Source organism: Apostichopus japonicus, chromosome 19 (assembly GCF_037975245.1).
Source record: "Apostichopus japonicus isolate 1M-3 chromosome 19, ASM3797524v1, whole genome shotgun sequence".
Classification (NCBI taxonomy): domain Eukaryota; kingdom Metazoa; phylum Echinodermata; class Holothuroidea; order Aspidochirotida; family Stichopodidae; genus Apostichopus; species Apostichopus japonicus.
This window is the reverse complement of record NC_092579.1, coordinates 19,456,491-19,478,900: the sequence shown is the minus strand read 5'-3', so window position 1 is coordinate 19,478,900 and position 22,410 is coordinate 19,456,491. Positions and strand designations below refer to the sequence as shown.

Here is a 22,410-nt window from a genome sequence, read left to right as displayed (position 1 = left end):
GTAAAGTGAGAAAAGGGGGGAAAGTGGAGGCGCTTTTGTAAGCAGAGTAGTGTATTTTTTACTTCCGTGGTACAGACCCGTATCTCAATTCGGCTCTGGTTACGTATATACAACTTCCATTTTGGCTTCCAGTTATTTTATAGCAAATATTTTGGTAATACCCTCCATTCCTTTCGCCGTATGAATGCGCCACCCGACTCTGGATGTCGTCTTCTTCATAACTTAAGTTCTATGCCGCCAACATAATATGCGGTATGTATTGTCTGCGTGACTGCACACTGTGATTGGCGGAAAGTTATTGGAAGTTCACGAACACTTGTCAAGTTTAATTAGTACTAGATCCGCTCTATGTGATCAATCGAGATGGCTGATGGAGAAGTACTTAACCAAAACGATAACGTAATGTATATGGTCATATTTATTAGAAGTAACGTTTGGTTTTGGCTGAACGTAAAGCCTTCAGCCTTAGTTCAGTACTACAAGGCTATAATTAGTGATAGCCTATTGACCATACGTTGTGAACTTAACAATAAGGGGCTTATAGGGCCTAAGCCTAACAATGTTAAGACCATGGTATTAATTGTTACTATCCTGCCAGCTAGTCATAATGAGTACTAGTAAAAGATTGGGCCAGCATAGTACTAGGGCTATAGACCTAACTTAGACATAATAATAAACTGTTCTATGTTGACCATGGCTTGGGAATCCGTAGTTGTTGATAGAATCTATGCATTGTTGTGTGTCTTTCTGTGTATGTTATGTGCATGATATTATATTCAAAGTGGCTATTCTTACGACTAGTCATAAGAATAATTACCGACTACGCATGCGCAGTTGCAATTTTTATGACCAGGAGTACTATTTTTACGACGAGGAGTAACAATAATTTCCGGTTAAGCTTAGGGTTAGAATTGAGGTTTAGGGTTATGTTTAGGGTTAGGGCTACCTGTACTACATGCGCAGTTGCTTTATTTACTTTACTGGGCTTGAATTCGCCTTTGTCTTAAGAATAGAAGATAAATAATTGTTATGACTAGTCGTAAGAATAGCCACGGCCTATTATATTTGCATACATTTGCATTTAGCTGTGCGTGATTGATTTGACTTATTCAATGCTTAGAGTGTCCGAATCACAATCCTTCGGTTCCAGGAGCAAAATTCAGCCAGGAGCCAGATTCTCTTGAATTAATCAAAAGTCGCTGCAGCGTAATGGTTACATGCAGTATGTGCAGACTCTTCCATGGATTTAGTATTTCTTGCTTGTGAACTTTGGGACAATTTAGGGGTTTGTTTCTGTTCTTCACTTTGTTTCAAAACAACTTTGTTCATCATGGCTGCACTACAGTGATGTCAAATGGGGTGCCTTTGCCTACAGTACCTCAGTATATGGGAAAGTGGTCAGATGCTGAGGCATACAATCTTGTCCGTCAGATGGGGAAGTTAAATGCTGGTTTATTCCAGTTTGTGTGACAAATTCAAAGAAACATGTTTTTCTAATTCAGGTGTTCTTAGCTGGTCTCTCTCCTGTAAGGACGTATTATTGTTGAAATCCTCAGTTCTTTTTATTGTATCACCGTTTTATCCCATCGATTGCTCTCAATTTGGAATCTGAACATTTCAATAAAGTTTATCACAAGAAATTCTAAACAGTATCCCACTTGTCTCCTGAACTGTTTCCTGTATAATCGCTATATTTCGGACTTAACCCTCCGCAGAATAATCTTGGGAAGCTAGGGCGCCCAAGCAAACCTGACATAAGTTCACCTAAAACCCAGTCTTAAACCATGATTGATTTAGGCCTACTACTAACTAGGCTACCTTGTAGCATGGTCATAGGACCTAGCTATTGTATAAAGATAGGTTAAGCTTTGCTACATTTGTGAAGTAATGATGCAATTCCTGTCATGGGTCTTCAAGTCAACTCCAATGGTGAAAAGAATTTTTCCTGGAAAATCCATTTCAAGTTATTTTAACAAGTTGTTGGCAACTTGGAACAGTAAATCAAGATGGTAATCGGCACATTTACTTAGAATAAATTATATGTCTTTCATCAGCAGTATCTCAACTTTCCATGTATGATATTTCTTTTTGACAGAACGAAAGTTTCTGCTGGATTCCAAGTTGAACATCGTCTTAATTATTTGATTTTGAAAAAAGTATTTGTGCACTATACACTCAGAATACATTTCTTACTTCTTCTTTTTTGATAGGTTGTTGACCATAAACTGATACTGGAGGAGTATTGGCAGAATGGAATGACTAGTTATGGTTCATCAAGAAATAATGAAAGAGTTGCAGAAATAGTTAAAAAAACTGGCATGTCGGCAAAGAAAGTAAAGGTAACAAAAGATATGTCTTCTGCCACTCTCGAAGACATGCTCACAACTACGGTTTTAGTTGAAAGATTGTGTCGAAGTAAGCTCACGTAATATTCATGCATAAATGAAAGCACAAGCACAGGTATTATAGTTACAATTAATATTGCAAGCAAATATTTCTTCTAGGTGAGATGTGCGTCCAAATTGTGCAAAAAGGTATAGTAGGTTATGTTTTATCAAGTTTATTGTACATACAAAGTGAATTTCCAGTGATAGTATGATTGAGTATGTTCCTACGATCAAGAGTTCTCAATCAACTTTCTTTGAAGCCAGCTAAAGAGAAAATTTGGTTGGAGGAAGTGGCTATGTAGGAGAACCAAATGTCAGTATACATGTATAGAATAAGCAATATGCAAAGTAGCTTCATGTGGTTGTAATACATAAAGTTTGTATTCCTGATTAAAGCTAGTTTTGTGTATCAATCTTTATTTGTGGCTTGGTTTGAATCTTTCATGTACCAAATTAACATGTATACTGCCAATTTGATTACAAATTACTGTCTCAATAAACAAACAAAAGTAAGAGGATCGATCATACCAAACAAAATGGGATGAGCATTATACTGGCTCAATCACTTAATTCCGGGTAATCCAATTTACCTTGCCTGTAGTATTGAAATGTATTAGAGTTTCATTTTTTTCTCTTTATGTTCAATCATACAGTAGTTGTCATATAGTTAAGTCTTGTCTGCACTTTTTTTCCACCTCATTTTCATCAACAGTGTTGGATCAAGTCACGAAATAGGATGGAAACAAGAAGAAGGTTTGGGAGAACCAAAGCTCCAAGTGTTCATGCACGAAGGAAAAGCGCATACTGCACATTTTTGTCTGAATATATGGCAAAGGAAGGTAAGGAAAATTACCTTCATTTTGAAATGGTTATTTCAACTAGAAACTTATGAAATATTGTGACATTAGCTTGTGCTCAGAAGAAATGAAAGAAGAAAATAAAATAGTCAGTAATTCCATATCAGTGTTTTGCTAACTTGAGACCCCAGGTAACCTATGCATGAAAATCCATCTGCATAAACAGATTCCAACTGGATGGGGACCCTGGCCGGGATGCACAGGTTTTCACAAGATAATAAGAGTTGTCTTTTAATCCACAAAGCAGGTTCTCATAGTGGACATTCTTTGAGATTGCCAAACAATAGACAAATAGTGATGCCAATGTACACAAGCTAAAACTCAAGCTTGACGTAATTCAAGGAACTGAATTTAGATGTATGGAAACCTAGGTAATATCACAAAAGATAAAGCAAACACTAATTCCCAAATTGTTGTTCAAAAATTTCCCGAATTGTTGCCTCAAAAATGGCATTTTATGCTCACTTAAAAAATATATTGTACACAAATACTAGACTACTTCTGGTGTTTTAAAAAAAATTCCTAGAACTTTCCAAAATACAGATAAAATGATATCCTACCATAGTTACTTTGAGGTGTACAGCAAATAGCCTAACCACATTGGCAGTTATGTATTTCATACATACTACAGAAACACAAGTAAACGTAGTTCACAGAGTTATAGTGTTTTGTACAGGAACATTAAAACATTTATGTTAGTCTTTTGACAATCATGCCAAGTGGCATTAAACATATGGGACATCTAGGTTTTAGTTTAATAACCGATGGCATAGATAGGGGCAGTGATATCAAAATGTGCATGTACAGTACAGTATACCGTATGGGCTTTTGATCATGTTTTCATGGGGAATAGACTGGTTCATGAGGGATGTACCATTGATTTGAGGTGCATTCTATGAAATATATGGAGGTCGTAAATATTACATGAATGTGTTTATATAGTTTTCTCAAACATTGTTTGCTTTCTTTGCCAATCATTTCTACTGACTGACCTTATTAATTTTAGATTGGAATCAACCATTTTACTCAGTTTGGAAAGTGTCGAGAGTGATGAGCAAACATGTGCAATAGGGTCACGGTTTTACCAGAAAATTCGCATTTATTTTGTTCATATTTTCACACCAAGTTTAGAGAGTTGCTTATGACATTTGAAGAGTATATTCTGTAAAATTGCACTAGTCATTTGGAGCATATTTTAGTAATCTTGATATACTTGATAGGGAACAACTTTGAGGCTGATTTGATGATCTATGAAGGTAGGCAATTGCAGTGATCTATTACTTTGCAGAAATTTTCACAGCTATGTGGGAGGTAACCAGTCAGATGTCGGCTTACTCAACCATTCTGTACCCATTGAAGTGAACTAGTGTACTACCCAAACTGAATATTACTCATCTTAAAATGTGATGTTTTTGCTCCTCTATCAGGTGGCCACTGAGAAAAAAATTTGCTTTCATTATTATTTCTTTGTGTCTTTGGCAGCATAAGGCTTACTAAACTTTCCCTAAGATAACTAAGACAACAAACTATGCATATTGTCCGACCAAGGCCGATAACAATTCTTAAAACCGAAGCCTTTATTGTATTGTTCTCTTCAGGCGCATATCCAGGATTTGTTCCTGGGGGGTGTTGTGCTGGAGACTGACATGGGGGAGGGGTCTAAGTGGGAGGGGGTGTCCCCCTCCCCTTTGGCGTAAAATGGTATTTTAAGGCCTCTAGATGCAAAATGGTGCAATGTTTGAGCTGAAATCATGCAAAAGAATATTGATAATAATTCTCTTCACATCAGAAAAATGTAATCCTATATAGACTCAATTATTGATGCAAGGAAAATGCCAACCTAAAGAGATACCTTTCTCAATATATATAATTTACAAGCAACTAGCTAGGTTCAACTTCATCTCAAAAGTTTGAACTGTAAGAAGGATAATTTGGGGAATCAGGAGGATTGGAAGAGACTCGAGTGAGGCCCGGAGGAGGGTGCGATAATTATCACTAGCGTATCTCTCCAAGTCACTGGTGTTTTCTGCATATTTTTTGGGGGGCACTTGGGCCATGGAGTGTGTTTGAACGCCCAAAACACCCATTGTGGCTACACGCCTGGTTCTCTTACTGAGGCTATTGTATTTATACAAACACTGCTATCATGTAGTGTAATATTTATCTTTGCCCTGTTGCAACTCTGTCGGCTCTAATATGAAGATGAAGAAACACAATCAGGTACTTTCATCGGCTATTAATGAAATCGGAAAGTATTGTGTGTAAATGCTCCAAGCATAAATTTGAAGGAAAAGTAATATCCAATAATCATGTCACTTCCTTTGTATATTGTCTTTGCACATGCAGCTAATAAATCTCAACAGAGCAGAAAGGATCTGCTGAAAAGTGCAGGGAAGCATGGAGAAAGATTCAAGCAAATAAAACCAGCTTTAACAATTACAATCTTGCTGCAAGTAAGAAGAATGCCAACGACAAAAAGTTGAGCCAACATCAGATGAAACCGTGGCAAAACAAAGTTGTGAAGGAGATGCAAGTTTTGGTAAGAAATACAAAATCATGAAATGGCAGTTTTGCAGCCATGTGCTGTATTGTTATCTTTTCAAAGAATTAACTGTTTGCTAAGATGAATTATTGTCTGAAGGCTTTGGATACTTTCTTATTGGACTGTCTCTTAAAAATGAGGTTTCTATTGGGTTTTGCACACGACTTGTTGGTCTACATGTGGAAGAATATTTTCATCCTCAGAGTTTAATCAAGCAAACAGTTTATTGTAAATGTTTTGATAATATTAACAATCCTTTTAATTAAAAGTCTCATCTTCAAATATATATCCAATTAAACATTAAATAAGTGAGAGAAGTTAACACTGCCTTTATGCCTGTTTACATTCAATGCTTTGTTGATGTTTCCTGTTGATAGCACTGAAGGCCAACCTCTATATCTCTTGCACTTTGTAAATCGAGCTGATGGCTCTCATTCCTTCATTGTTAATTTAAATGTTCTTATAAAAAGCACAATTATCAGTGGTTACTTTTTTACTCCTTCACAGTGTGAGAAACTTGAGGAGCAAAACTGTGAGGCTTTTGTTGCAGTAGTCAATTCAGATGGGGAACTGATTACAGCAGGAACAGATATGGCGAAAAACTTCATGCAGAGAGAAGATCTGTTCCTGCAACGATTTGGCCTTGCTGTATCTGGCAAAGGTATTTTCACATATTTCACTATGTTTAATATCTGTCTCTGTACATTGCCAAAAAAGCCACTTAACCATTTGTTATGGCTGCATTTATCATGACTGCACAGCTTCATGACATACGTAACAAACTCATAGGAGAAATGAAAGTTTATCGTATAGTGGGAGATCAACCTCAGCTGAGGAAGATTGTGTTCCCATGAAAACTATGATTAGAAAAGAAATGATAATTGTTCACCTCTTGGAAACCATGTGATTTAACTAATAATAACTGCTTTGGAATGAAAGTGAACAGTACTTAATGTAGAATGTTGTTCACAACTACTGCACCTATGTACCTTAAATGATCCTCAGTATTAACCCCATATTAAGAGCAAATCATTGTCCAACTGGATAAAGTCATGTTCAGTGTGATACTAGATATGAATATTTTCAAGAAAATGTGGCAGTACATATAGAAAAACAAGATTGAAAAATGTATGTTGCATAACTGGAAGTTTTGTTTGGAATGGATTATTGTTTGCCTTATACTAAATATTTCATTCAATGTTATAGAACAGTTTGCTTGTAAGTCAAAGGATTCTTGGGATGATCTGCGCTGCAAAGTCCAAGAAATATTCAATGAGAAGTTTTGTAAGTATGTTAATTACAAAAAGTTTTTTACTGTAGATTCAAAAGCAGAACAATTAAGACCTTGTGGTGAGATATTATATGTATATTGCCACTTTAGTGTTCATGGAATGTAAGAGCTACAATCGACCTTCCATGTTTTTGTACAAAATCCACATTTACCTGTACTTCTAGAACTCCTCCTGCGACAACCCTGATGGTCTGCAATGCTTTCCTGAAAAGGGAAAGGTTCCAAAGGGGGAAAGGTACCTTGATCCTCTTTCCCTTTGAGAAAAGTTTATCATGATCAATGGTGTTAAATGCAACATGGTGTAATTTTGTTTATACCATTTAAAGTGAATTAATGTGAAATAAAAAACATATTGTTAATGGTGGGCCTGCTGGTTCTACCTTTATAGGTACAATGCATCCATGGTGGGCTTGAAATATCCAAACATCGGCCTGTAGGATGTAGAACCCCTGTTCTATGGTAGATAAATATCCCAAAGCTTCTGGGTAAAATGTAAACATATACTAAGTTTGCCACATTGTGAGAGCTAGTTTAAATACAATTTGATATCATTCTTTGCAGAAGGACTCTATTCCATGGTGTTTTGTGTTTTTGTGTCTGTATATGAACAGTGTTGTGCATAGTATAAGATTGTGGGGGGGGGGGACTACATTTTTGATTCTCCTGTTTGATATGCGGGAGTGGTCTAAGGGGAGAGGCTGTTATCCCCAACTGAGTGTTTTTCCTGAATTGTTACAGAGGTGGGTCACCTGCTCAAGCCCCTCCATCCATTTGGGCATATTGCTTCATGTGACAATACGCGTGTTAACCCAATATGATGCTCTAAAATTAAAAATTGCTTGAAGTTTAAACCTTGTTTGTACATTGCCTGTTGTGAGTAGATGACACCTCTTGTGTGTTTGTTAATATATGTCAAAGTCTGAAACACATGTGTCCGTGATATCTCCAGAAAATAAAAATTGGGGAGAACTTCAAAGTTGATATGTGCATTGCATATAGTAAGTACAAGATTCCTAATGTTTTATTAGGCAGTCAATGTGTTTTAAAGTCAACAGAAGTCAAGAAAATGTTAAACATGATATCTTCAGAAGTGAATGATATTTGAAATTTAAACTTAGTTTGATGGTAGCCCTTGGCAAGTAGATGATTCTTATGGATTTCAATTGATATTTAAATTCATGTTAAAGGGTGTAAATACTCGCGCAAAAAGAAATGTCTAATGCCGGTAATTTGACCTAGTTTAGAATGAGGTGTAACAGAAGCGTAAAACGCCACCATCGATCCCGCAGTATCCAAAGATACAGCGATGGACATCTCAGGTCCAGATAAAGATAACAATTTATCACGTTTCATTACTGTCTGCATTTTGTAGCGACATGAAGAAAACGTCACTGGCAAGCAACAGAAAGTTAACTTATTCAGATTGCCACACACGGTTTGGGGATAGTCTTCAATGCCTTTAAGTGAACAGAGATCAAAGTCTGGGAAGTAACAGTGTGTCTGTGTCATGTACCAGGTTGCACTTAGTAAGTTGTTGTTTGTGTGAGGGTTCATTTTAGGTCAATATGGTATCCCCAGAAAATTGAAATTAAAATTTGGTGAGGAAGTGATACATTTTTTCCCCCTTCAGTCCAATGGTCATCTGAATTAAACAAATTATCTTCAGAAATAAGTATTACTTCAAAAGTGGAACATATAGTCGTTAATGGGTAATCGATCCATATACCTTCATCATGGATGTCAAATATGATTTGAGGGTAATAGATCAAAGTTTAAAAACATCCGAAACATGAAAACCAAATAATGGTGAGAAAATGATCCGTCCTAGTATTACAGCTAGAGATCAAATGGTACCAACTGTAAAATATGGCTGCTTTGCAGATGCTTCTTTCATACTACTTCTATGAAATAATCAGTAATTGTAATAACAACTCAAAACTAATTATCAGTGGTTGCTATCAGATTTGCTATGAAATTTTCAAAAGTACAAAGAAATCAATGGTGAAGCAGGGTTGAAATAGGGATCAGTGGTGTCAATTAGGGCTGATCTACCTCAGTTGATAGAGCTCAGAACTCGCAATCCCAAAGTCGCTCTTTCAAATCCTGTCTTAGCCTTAAGTTATTTGCACTGTTCAAAATTTCATTAAAATATCTCCCAGTCAGATTTTTATAATTAAGTTTGCATTACATTTTAAAGGTGCATTGACTGGGGACCGTCGGATGAGCTACAAGAAAATAGCGGCTGGGGAAGTCAGTGTTTGTGGCCTACCACCAGGTGTCTCATTCAATCGGCCATCATCATATGGGCTGGAAGACCTACAGGCAATTGTTGCGAATAGCAGTAAAATTTATTGTGGTATGTGCATGAAAAGCCGAACCTTAAGTTCACAATAATATGTGCAGTCAGAAAAGCTCAGAGAAACAGTTGTGTAGATTATAGAGTTTCAAATTGTATGCCTCTCTGACCTTTTTATTATGATTATATGTTAGGAATAACCCATTCTAACTTGATTGGAAAGGGGAGGGTTGGCATGCTACCCCTGACTGGTATCCATGGAACCATATCAGCTTGTTTTGCCACTGTTTTGATCTGTTATACCAGTAGAGCTTATTTGAAGCAATCAATTCAAATAACAGCTGAGACTGAGATAATTAGAAAACTCAGTCTACTTTACATTTTCAATTGGGAATACAAATTTTAAAGTAGGGCTTTTCATTTTCATGAGGGACATTGTTAACATTTTTCACAAAGGTTAGGGTGCTGGGGACATTTCCCTGGTGCTTCTGGTTCTTTCATCCTATGACACTTGCATCTGTGCCAACAACCAATGACAAGAGATTCATTGTGTTACACATTTAAACAGCAAGCTTGTCTTTTGTGTTGCCATGCATTGAATGCAGTACATTTCCACTTATTGATGGGTTTGTAAAGAAACTAGCACCAAAGATAAATATTATCATGAAGGATGATATTTGAAAACATACTAGTATATTATACATATCCTGCAGGGTTTCAAGACATGAACACAATTCGAATAACTGTTCTCCAAAGTAATTGTTTTGCCTTTGCAGAAGTAATGGAGTCGGTGGATGCACCCATCGCTGAAGAGTTGCAAGAAGACAACCCACCCCAAACCAGTGAGCCTGAAGGTTTGATACTCTTTAATTTGTTGATACTGTGACAAGAAGAAGCAAACCTTTGCAATACCATCAGTACCTGACCCTTTTAAGAAACACTATTGATGTAAGATATACTTTTATAGATGTTTGCAAACATACTAGTATATTATGCATATCCTGCATAACTTCAAGACACCATAACAACAGTTTGTTCACTTTGGACAATGACAATTAATATATTTTTTGCAGAAGAAATGGAGAGGGTGAATGCACCCATCCCTGAAGAGTTGCTAGATGACATCCCACCCGAAACCAGTGAGTATTAAATATGACACTCTTAATTTTCTGATACTGCAGCAAGAAGAAGCAAACGTTTGCTATACCATCTGTACCTGACTTTTGAATAAGCAACACTATAAATACTCCAGTACAAATGTTTGATGTTTCGTACAAGATAATGATATGGCAGAGTATGTTTGTTTAGCTATCATGAATGGAGTTTGACCAATTGTCATAGCATAGGAGTATTTGCCTTTTGATCAAATTGTGACAAGGTTATAAACTGGATATCTCAAGATGAGGAAGCTTGGAGAGATCTTATATTTAGTATGCTCATGTATCAGAGTGAGTACAAGTAGGCTATCAGTAGTGATTTTAAGTCGCAGCTGTCATTGTGAATATACAATATGTCACGAGGAGTACTCCTAGCTTCTTGCTGTATTACTTAAAGCAAGAACGTAAGTATGCCCCATTCATACAAACTTTACTCATATTACTTCATCAAAATCACAATGCATATTTGCATTCTGGTTTATTTATATATCTATATATATGTATATAAATATATCTATATATATATATTTTTTCACTGTTCTGGATTTTCCTTCTCATTACGTTATCAATATCAATATATATATATATATATATATATATATATATATATATATATGTTGCCCCGGTCCAATGGTCGAGCCTGGGGTGTTCCACAGATTTCAGCCGTCACAGGTCTTTCATCTAGTTGTCACAGGTTTCCTCCTCTAGCCATCCTCCTCGTCCTAGCCTTCCTCTTATTTACTACAGCAGATGGTGGTGCTCATGAGCCAGCTGATTCAGTAGATATGGGCAGAAAAAGTACACAAGAGTTCTTGTTGATGTTATACACAATGGCTTGATATGAAAGCATCCATGATTTATTTAACCTCTCACTCTGGGTCTGAAACCCTCGGTTTACAGAGCGTGGATCTTCTTACAAGTTAGGTTAACTTAACACAAAACAATGGATAAGGCTAAATGCATAATGAATAAAAAACAAATGGAAGAAGTAGAAGTATAACTAAAACCTTAATGTACTACAGAATGATCTTCTTAATCTCTCATCACTCACTTAAACAGTACTTAGTGATATAAACTATGTGTGCATTTACATAACGTTACTACCCTCGCAAAACCCCTTCCCATGTTGAATCTATGTAAGCCCAATTACTCTTTGAACTAGAAATAACGTTCAACAATAATCAATAAATAGCCAACCCTAAATACATTACAAGTGTTGATTTAATCCCTAGCAAGTCCCTACATCTTTCTTAATATTACTCCTGACATGAAACAACATAAACATACCTGATTCAGTAGATATGGGCAGAAAAAGTACACAAGAGTTCTTGTTGATGTTATACACAATGGCTTGATATGAAAGCATGGGTGGTACATGAATAACATCTCAACCCATGGCAAAGAAACAAAAAAAGGGGGCGCTATTTCACCTCCACAGTTGTTGAGTACTTTACTGTCCCTACACACTCCCCTCCCTAATGGAATGTTGTCCCCAACATTTCAACAACAAGACTTCTAGCATTAACACTCTTAACTGGAATAAGTAAAATGAATACGGAATATGGAATGAACACTCAATGCATGTTATAAGTAAAATAAATGAATACAGAATATAGAAGGAACACTCAATGCATGTTACAGACTTGAAATAGGAAACCACCCATTACGCTTTTCCAAAGAAACAAAATGTGACTGGTTAACCAGGTGTTTACCCTCAACGTATATGTGACCACACCTAAACAGCACCTTTGACATCCAATTACATGTAGTATACATGGTTATTCACAGAGGAACTGTAAACTTACAAAGATTAGGACTTAACACAGTGGCCAAACGTGTTAAATATTCTAATCACACCCAAGAGGTTGTAAAGAAAAATAGGATTTGTCAAATCAGTTTCCAAAACTATGCTGATTCGTCCAGTAACTCTGAACCCACCATAACTCTCAACACTGTATATCCTTGGTCACTCAACTTTTAAGGTTAACCAGCTTCTTGCCATGAGTCTAGTACTCGAACAACACAAGACACATCCTGACTTCTAAACGTATAGATATACATAATATAAAAAAAAATCAGACCTTCTGTCTCTTACAAATACATAGCACACAGATATGGTTGCTCCCAAAAGCTTACATCAATACTTTGGATACTTTCAGGATAATAATATGAGTTATTAGTATTGTTAGCCCTTCCCGTAGCTGTAACACTGCCCTCAACATGACATACATTAGTATTTCGTCTCCCCAACCTAGGAGATCCCAACCTATCATACTCTATAATTACAGGGGTTTCTCTCTCTCTAGAAGGGTATCTATGTTCAATATCATTAGCCCTGTGAGACCCCCAGTTTTCACCTAAATTTGGCGACCCCGGATCACTGGCAGATTGGTTAACCATGGGCGTTGGGTCCCCGTCGGAAGTCTCATCTTCAGTGTCTGGTCGTTCTGTGGGAGGGTCACTACCCCTTTGTGAATCTGGTTCTGAGGTCTCCTCAGCCAAGTCTAGATCGTCTGCACAGTCATCACTGTCACTGCTGCTGGTGGATTCTGTCGTCTCTTCAGGTGGAACGTCGTCAGTTGAATGTTGTTGGGGCGGATATGGTGTAACAATATAGAGTCCAGCGTCCTCGTTATCACTGTCATCACCGTTATCATGGCCAACATTGTCTGCAGGGGGAATGGTATTTGGTTCATCAGAGAGTACCTCGTCCACTTCCCTTTCCAAGTCGAGTCTTGGCCTCTCTCCGTCACCCATCAGGAAGTCACAGGGCTGCAAGAGATTTCTATGCACCACCTTATGTTTGCCATTATTGTCTTCTCGTTTGATCGTGTAAACTGGCGATTCTCCCTTCCTGTCGACAACAGTGTATACACAGTCTTGCCAGTATGATCGCAACTTTCCTGGACCTTGAAATGCACCAACATTTCTCATTAAAACTCTATCACCTGGCTGCAGGTTTGTTGCATTAGCTCGCTTATCATACTGTTTCTTACTTGAAGCAGCCGCAGCATTTGCATTCTGTCTGGCGATGGCATACGCCTGGTTCATCTGTTCTTTCCATCGCTTCACGAATTCTGGATAGCTGGTGGTCTGCTCTGTATCCGGTGGGTTAAGGTTGAATGCCAAGTCTATCGGTAGTCGAGGAGATCTTCCAAACAGAAGAAAGAATGGGGAATACCCAGTGGTCTCATGTTTTGTGCAGTTGTAAGCGTGGACAACCTTATTCAAGGATTCTTTCCATCTCGACTTCTGATAATCAGTCAGACTTCTAAGCATTTGTAGCAGTGTACGGTTGAAGCGTTCAACCTGCCCATTTCCCTCTGGATGGTAGGGTGTTGTTCGAGAAGATGCCATACCGGAGAGCTGTTGCAGTCTTTGAAAAAGTCGGTTCTCAAACTCCCCACCCTGGTCGTGATGTATTCGTCGCGGAAACCCGAATCTGAGGACAAAATCACTGAATATTTTCTCTGCTGCAGTCTTTCCAGACTTGTTGGTTGTTGCATAGGCCTGTGAATATCGGGTAAAGTGATCAACCACCACCAAGATGTACTCATAACCACCAACGCTCTTCTCAAGATGAAGGAAATCAATTGATATCAACTCAAAGGGTTCTGTTGACTTAATATTAGTTAACATGGACTTAGTCTTCCTCTGTGGTTTCTTGGACTTTACGCAAGTACAAACCTTAGTTATAAAATGATGAACGTCTGCTTGCATAGAAGGCCAATAGAACCTGTCTCTTAAAGCACTAACCACTCGATCAGTACCTAAGTGCCCCATTTCTGAATGCATTTCTCTCAGTACCACCGGTTTGAGACTAGCTGGGAGAACTATTTGGCGCTTCGTCTTGGTTTCTCTCCAAAGAATGCCATCATGAATGTGCAATCGTCCCCACTCTCGAAGGAGAGCTTTCACTGTTCTGGTCTGCTGTTTCCTCTCCCTCCTTGTTGGCTGTCTTCCCATGTTAATATGTGCCAGCACTGGTCTAATGTCTGGATCCTCTCTTTGCAACTTGATTATCTCCTCCTTGGACACTGGTTGGATGGTGGGCTTTGGGCAACTGTTGACCTGTTTGTGACCTTCCTCATCTTTGACAACCGCTGAAACCCATACATCCCCTTCCTGTGACTGGGCGACAATACCTTCCATTGTTGCATCAACCTCCTCCTTTGCCATTCGTTGGGTACAGTCTAGCATGTAGGCCTCTGGATCCATCGGCAGTCTCGATAGTGCATCAGCATCAATATTCTGTTTCCCAGGGCGATATCTGATATTGAAATTAAAGTCGGCTAGTTCTGCCACCCACCTATATCCTGTAGCATTCAATTTCGCAGTGGTCAATAGATAAGTCAACGGGTTGTTGTCGCTGTACACCGTGAAAGATTTGGCGTAATAGAGGTAGTGTCTGAATTTCTCGCAGATGGACCACTTTAATGCCAAGAACTCCAGTTTCCCTGAGTGTAAGTGGTAGTTTCTCTCTGAAGGAGTCAGAGTACGTGAACCATAGGCGATGACCCTTAACTTGCCTTCCTGATGTTGGTATAACACAGACCCCAAACCTTCCATCGACGCATCTGTGTGAAGCACAAACTCTTCATGAAAATCGGGATAGGCCATTACCGGGGGACTGGTAAGTCTATCAACCAGCTGGATCAGCACATCTCGGTGTTGGTCAGTCCAACCTATAGGGGTGGAAGATGGTAACTGTCGTTTCTTCTGATTCGATCTTTTCCGAGTCTCGACCTTGTTCTTGGCTTTGAGTGTTTCTTGCGAGGACAGGAGATTGTACAGAGGACTGGCAATCCTCGAAAAATCAGGTATGAACCGCCTGTAGTACCCCAAGAGCCCAAGGATTCTCCTCAACTCTCCTACTGTAGTTGGTGTCTTCTGCTTGAGGGAGGTGACGGCTACTGTGTCCGCAGGATCAACCATGTAACCATCTCCTGTCACAATCTTGCCGAGGTAACGAACTTGCCCCCTGAATAGTTCACATTTGTCTGTGCGCAGTTTGGCTCCATATGCCTCTAATCGACTCAGGACTTGACTAATGTGGCTCACATGTTCTTCAAAGGATGGGCTGAAAATCAGTACATCATCAAGGTAAACCATACAAATGTCGCCAAGAAGTCCATCCAAGCAGGTTTCCATTCCCCTCTGAAAAGTAGCGGGTGCGTTCATCAGGCCAAACGGAATACGGTTCCATTCAAACAGGCCCCAAGGTGTAACAAAGGCTGTGAGTGGTTGACTCTTTTCTGCCATGAACCCCTGGTGGTAGGCTTTCCCGAGGTCCAAGGTACTGAACCATTTGTTACCGCCGAGACTTTCTAGCACATCATCCACTCGAGGTATAGGCTGTCGATCAGGCACAGTCTTCCTGTTTAGCTCCCTGTAATCAATGCAGAGGCGTAAGGTCCCATCCTTCTTTCTCACGCATACTGTCGGGGAGGAGTAAGAAGACGAAGATTTCTGGATCCAGCCCCTCCTCAGTAAATCTGTTAAATAATCTTTGACTTCTTTATACAGGGCCTTGGGAACAGATCTGTAGGTCTGCTGCACTGGTGTCTCATCGGTCAGGTTAATCTTCATCTTCATTGTCTTGATGCAGCCTGTATCATCATCGTCTCTTGAGAAAGCGCCACGATGACGTCGAAGCATGCTTCTGGCCATTTCCTCTTGTTGTAGATCTAGCTCGCTCAGATCTACAGCAGGCTCAAAATCTGAGTTAGCTTCTTGTCTGATAGGAGTGGTTGAAAGGTTTGTTACTGCCTGTATGGAAACTTCCTGGGACTGGTGTTGGGGTAGAGGATGTACCATATTAAGCTGACTGAGCTTACCTAACTCGGTTTTCGGTCTCAGGAAGATGGTAAACGAACTGCGGTTGATGACCCACACTTTGATGGGTACCCTCTGGACAGGGGTAACTGGCAGTTGTATGACAACTGATGGAAGATCAAGCAAATCTGGTAGGCCCTCAACAGCAGCTTCAAACAAAACAGTTTCGGGTGTGCTGACTGGTCCTATGTCCACGTTGCATGACAGTTCAACCATACCATTCTTGGGCACGCAGACTTCCTTCTTTCCCAATCTGACACTGCATAGCTCCTCACTCCGGTCTGCAAGGATCAGGCTAGCAACCTCTTTAATTTGGCAACTACTTAACCTGGGAAGAGATAAAGACAGTTGTTTAAGGGTGTTTTGTATACATCCTTCTGTCCGACTAGTGCCTAGGACTTCTTCAATAACATTAAAACCTATGATTACGTCATCGGTGGTCGACTCGCTCACAAGAAAGGGAACTTGAATCTCCGGGGCCCTCTCAGCATCAGCTAGTGAAAGACTGAACATCAATGTCACCCAGCCTTGGAAGGGCATACTGGTGCCATTAGCTGCTTTCAGGTCCAGGTCCCGTGGGTTCAATAATTCCTCTATCTGATGTATTTCTGCATTAGGGTGCTTCTCCTTCAACCATTGGAAAGACACTATAGACACCTGGGCGCCTGTGTCCCACAATCCTGTTACAACAGATCCATTCAGCTTACACTGAATTGAACAGCGTCTTCCAACCAATTTTGCAAGTCTTGTTTGTTGTCGTGGTGTTAGGTCGGGAAAAACTCTGTAATCGGAGCCGTTGATGCTTGAAATGACATGGGGCTGATTTAATTCTGGGGTTACATCTGGCCCCCCGATGGTAACCCGCTGCCGTTTCCCTGAGTCTGCCTCTGAAAACATTCTCTGGCAAAATGATTTCCCTGGCCACACTTGTAGCAGTGTCTACAAGACTCACCCTGTCCTGCTGATCTGCAAGACTGGCAACCTGGGGGTCGTCTCAAGCCTCTGCTCCCTTTCCCACTGAGAACGGTCTGGAGGAGCATTTCCTTCAGGCTGGCCATCTCAGCTTTTAAGGCCTCCATCTCCGATGGGACTGGGGTTTGGACTGATGTTTCCGCCTTCACTGGCTTCTCCACTTCTTTGGTTGCTAGTGCAGCATTCACTTTTATAACTTTTCTAGCAGCTTGATGTTTTTTCTGTCTCTCGTCATCCTCGCTGGAAGCGGCGTTGAAGCTCTCAAACAGCTCCTCATCGGACACGGTGGACTTCTTCAACAGTGGAGTGACTTCTGCTCTAATAAAGTCATTATGAAGTCCTGTCAGAAGCGTTCGGAGCATCATATTCTGGACCAGACGAGGTTCATAGCTAAGACCTGAGTCCGCCTCCTGCGAAGCAAAGATGACCTTCTGGCGTAACTCCAGCATTCTCACGAGGAAGTGTAGGGGGGTCTCCTTTGGTTCTTGGGATCCATTGGACAGCTGATGGTAAAGGTCGGTAGCCTGTCCTTCCCGGTAGTGGGATCGCAGGATCTTCCGAAGTGACGCCATTGTCAGGCCACGAAGACTTTCCAAATAGCCACGTAGACTCAGGCCAGGCTGGATGGCACGAATAACAGCCTCTGTTATCTCTTCATCGGGGATGTTTTTCCTTTGGCCTTCCTCTATCTGGTGGGCTAAACTAGCAAAGGACAGCTTGTCTTTGTGCCCAGGCTCCCCAATCTGCCCCGAAATCCGGAAATCTTTCCGCAGAAAGGACCCATTCTCTATATCAACCCTAGAGGGGGTTCTACGATACTGGGGTGGAATAAGAAAGGTAGAAGGCTGGGCAGGGGGAAGTGGTTTTTCAGTGTCTGAATGGCTGATGATCCTAATATCAGCTAGCAGGTTTCTAAGGGCGTCCAACCCCCCATCCTCACTGCCCTCCAGATCTTCACCATGGACATAACGAAGAAGTTGCCTTTTCAGCGCTAGCTTAGATTTCCCCTCTAGGCCTTCTAGTTTAACTGAGTTGCATACCTCCCTCAACTGACCTTCCTCTAACGTCGACACAACTTGGGAGATCTCCCCAATAACCTGTTCGAGCTCTTGATACTCCATGTTACTAACAAACCAACTAACCACTATTCCCAGGCCTGTGTTAGCCTATATCTTAATAATCTAATCACTTTATCTTAAAATACAAACATCTTAGTGAAATAATTAAACATTAAACAGCATAGTCACACTGCCTTGCTATCCGGGTGGTGCCTCCAAAATGTTGCCCCGGTCCAATGGTCGAGCCTGGGGTGTTCCACAGATTTCAGCCGTCACAGGTCTTTCATCTAGTTGTCACAGGTTTCCTCCTCTAGCCATCCTCCTCGTCCTAGCCTTCCTCTTATTTACTACAGCAGATGGTGGTGCTCATGAGCCAGCTGATTCAGTAGATATGGGCAGAAAAAGTACACAAGAGTTCTTGTTGATGTTATACACAATGGCTTGATATGAAAGCATCCATGATTTATTTAACCTCTCACTCTGGGTCTGAAACCCTCGGTTTACAGAGCGTGGATCTTCTTACAAGTTAGGTTAACTTAACACAAAACAATGGATAAGGCTAAATGCATAATGAATAAAAAACAAATGGAAGAAGTAGAAGTATAACTAAAACCTTAATGTACTACAGAATGATCTTCTTAATCTCTCATCACTCACTTAAACAGTACTTAGTGATATAAACTATGTGTGCATTTACATAACGTTACTACCCTCGCAAAACCCCTTCCCATGTTGAATCTATGTAAGCCCAATTACTCTTTGAACTAGAAATAACGTTCAACAATAATCAATAAATAGCCAACCCTAAATACATTACAAGTGTTGATTTAATCCCTAGCAAGTCCCTACATCTTTCTTAATATTACTCCTGACATGAAACAACATAAACATACCTGATTCAGTAGATATGGGCAGAAAAAGTACACAAGAGTTCTTGTTGATGTTATACACAATGGCTTGATATGAAAGCATGGGTGGTACATGAATAACATCTCAACCCATGGCAAAGAAACAAAAAAAGGGGGCGCTATTTCACCTCCACAGTTGTTGAGTACTTTACTGTCCCTACATATATATATATATATATACTGCTTTTATGAATAGCTTGCCTTCATTTACATTGTGTTCATGTATCTGTTTTCCTTATTGCACAGCTGTCTTTAGGATCTTGCAACCTATTTACCAGGATCTGACTTCTTGAAGTGACTTCGGTTGGAGATATATATGTGCTATTCCCTGTCACCAGCATCATGACAGCCAAGATGAAATGAACTGGATTACTTCACAAATCATATTCATCTCTGCAACATATATTTTACATTAAATTTTCAACAACATGTTCCTAATATAATCTATGGAGCTTTTATCTATGTGCGCCAATGTAATTATGGTGACATCCATCTTTCAAATAGCCCAATTTTCATATTGTATCGTTAAAGCTGTCAATGTGATTGCTTTCATCTTGCCTTGCGTTTTCATTGCCCTTTCGGGATGATCAAGTTCCGTAACAGGTACATGCCAGACTCTTGCCAGACTGCAAATCTGTACAGTGTAACAAATTTTTAAATTGCCATCATATTATTTGTACATGATGGTAACCAAATGCAATTGGATATCAGCCATTATTTTTCTAGAATGTTGTGAAAATTCCTCAACATTTTTTGGGTCGCATATATATGTGGCCATTTGCTGAATTGGAGTCGCGGCTCATCTTCACTAGAATGTTGTGGTTAAGTATGACTCGAAAGTGCTATTTGGGACTTATGGGAGTTAACATCTACTAAGTTGATATCACATGAGTTACACGGTAGGCTCATTCAAGGAATAGATTCAAAGCTTACTAGAGAGGTTTCTACTTCCTACATGAACACAACATATGTAATGTTACCATGTATCACTTGAGATAGTTAAGCTGTCTATCATAATGATGCAATATGACAATCACCTTTTTATATGTATTCCTTATAACAATCTGTTAAACTTTCATCAATACTTGTTTTCTGTTTCTTCTTTCTGTGTGAGTCTTGTGTTACGAAAATGTAATTCTGCAGCAAAGCAGAGAGTATAAAAATTGACTTGAAGTACCAATCCGGCAATACATCAGATGACCTTTAAAGAATGGACATCACCTAGTGTCTGGTACATGAAAAAAAAATCAGAAACAATTATGTGGCTCACAGGTATCGTGCAATGTATGGTAATACATCAGCCCCAATAGGAGGAGATTTTGGCATCAAGCACTTGTGTAGTTCTTGTGATAACCAATACATGTCTAATATGGTATTCCATTTCTTTCTGTGAAGATATGGGCTCTCTCTACACTGTGTGCCAATGTGTTCACCATTTCTGATCTTTTCTTCTGATTGGTAGTGAGAATATTGTTGCCTACAGCAAAATCATGTGGCTGCTGGGAAACAAGTCTTGCCATTCCTAAGAACACTATTTTTTAATGGTATGTTGCATTGAGCCCAAATATGGTAGATTTTCAAATATGGTCACCTACCTTTGGTCAAACTTCTTCGACTGTTTTTATTTATGATTTATTTCTGCCTTTTGACAAACATTTGCATGGATAAAATTAGCACCACAAGATTATGTAGATGAAAAAGATTAATGAACAATATGGCACATGAAGGTCATATCAAAGACTTGAATCAACAGGAATACTGAAAGGATGGATATTTTACTGTTGAAGAAGTCGACTCAAAACTGATTACAACAATTAAATTGGAAGATGTTGGTTAACTGGCAGCCAAACCGTCGTCACCACAATTAGGTGATTCCAATGAAGTATCATAGTATCAAGTCACATTTGACAGGGACTTGCTACCTCAATGATTGACACATTGCTGACCTAAGCACTGTTACGTAGGGAAAAGTTTCTGTCAGGCGGGTAATTGCTATCATGTTCTTTCCATCGTTTCTGATATGATAGTTTAATTACCCCGGAAAATATGTATGTGGTGGTCCATGGTTGCACCGAAAAAGGTCTGAAATGAACATGGAATAGTTTCGTCAGTATTGGGTGCAAATATGGTATTGACCTGAAAATGTTCAGTGTAAGTTGCATCACCATAGCTGGCATGAGTAGTAACAAGAAAACGTATAAATCCCAAGAATGGTACCCAACCACCACCCATCTGTGCAGGCAAATATACCCAGTACCATAATGTCATATCTTCTTTCATTTTTTTTCTTGTTTCGGGGGGGGGGGGTGGGTCAGACAACTGAAAATGAATGAAACATCCTCCTTGTTCTTGGAGCAATCGCGAGTGAAGGTTCGAAAAGGGATGCTAGATCAGTGAATGCAAAAGGGGGGGGTGGTTGGTGGGGACTGTTGGGCATCTTCATGATAATCGATGGGTTTGGTTTCCTCAATACAATACTTGATGGGTGAGTGGCCCACAATAAGTAGTGCCCTGTTGACTTTGATGCAATTATATAACATATATGAGGTCAATCTGCTTTAAATCTTCATAATTGAAAGTGTGGTAACCATTTGTCAGAATTCTTAATAAAAAGAAGTATTGCAAGTATTATTGATAATGTAGGCTATATAGACTGAAATGCGGTTGTGTATTTAGCAATTTGACATCATGATGATGCACTTATGATTGACCATGTGACCATTACATTAAATCAATTGAATGCGGGGGAATGTTACAAGTGGAAGGGCATTTCTCCCCCGATAGCTTCCAAAGCAAAGCAATGTTTGACATAAATTTTTTAGATGACATTACTGCTGAATGAGTGTTTCTCATCCAATAATATAATGAAAAATATTAAGAATTGGAATTAACTTCATGTGATTTTTACTACTGTGGCGAAAAATAAACCGAAATCACAAATTGCTCACTAACTGACAATCACTTCTAGAAACGGTGACACTGGCCTGCTTTGTCAGTCAACCCTAGCTTAGGGTTGAAGCTTATGCGCCGATGGTCAAACAATTTAGTTCAGTGAGACCTTCAAAAGTAAGTGGATTTCGCAATGTCAAATGTAAATTGTCAATACT

The 22,410-nt window shown here is 39.5% G+C and overlaps 1 protein-coding gene across 3 annotated transcripts; it reads left to right on the top strand.

Moving 5' to 3' along the window:
• Window positions 1-248: 248 nt before the first annotated feature.
• Window positions 249-20,642, top strand: LOC139960613 (general transcription factor II-I repeat domain-containing protein 1-like). Of its 3 annotated transcripts, none has more exons than XM_071959091.1 (10): window positions 250-399; window positions 2,211-2,339; window positions 3,100-3,226; window positions 5,591-5,783; window positions 6,294-6,447; window positions 6,993-7,070; window positions 9,275-9,433; window positions 10,150-10,227; window positions 10,447-10,512; window positions 19,550-20,641. In XM_071959091.1, exons 4-10 carry the CDS (start codon window positions 5,739-5,741, stop codon window positions 19,594-19,596), a joined length of 627 nt encoding a protein of 208 aa, XP_071815192.1. In that variant the 5' UTR covers window positions 250-399; window positions 2,211-2,339; window positions 3,100-3,226; window positions 5,591-5,738; the 3' UTR covers window positions 19,597-20,641. The 3 variants fall into 3 exon arrangements, with proteins under 3 accessions (XP_071815194.1, XP_071815192.1, XP_071815193.1); XM_071959092.1 differs by lacking the exon at window positions 250-399 and adding an exon at window positions 630-1,285; XM_071959093.1 differs by lacking the exon at window positions 6,993-7,070 and having other exon boundaries at window positions 249-399; window positions 19,550-20,642.
• Window positions 20,643-22,410: the final 1,768 nt, after the last annotated feature.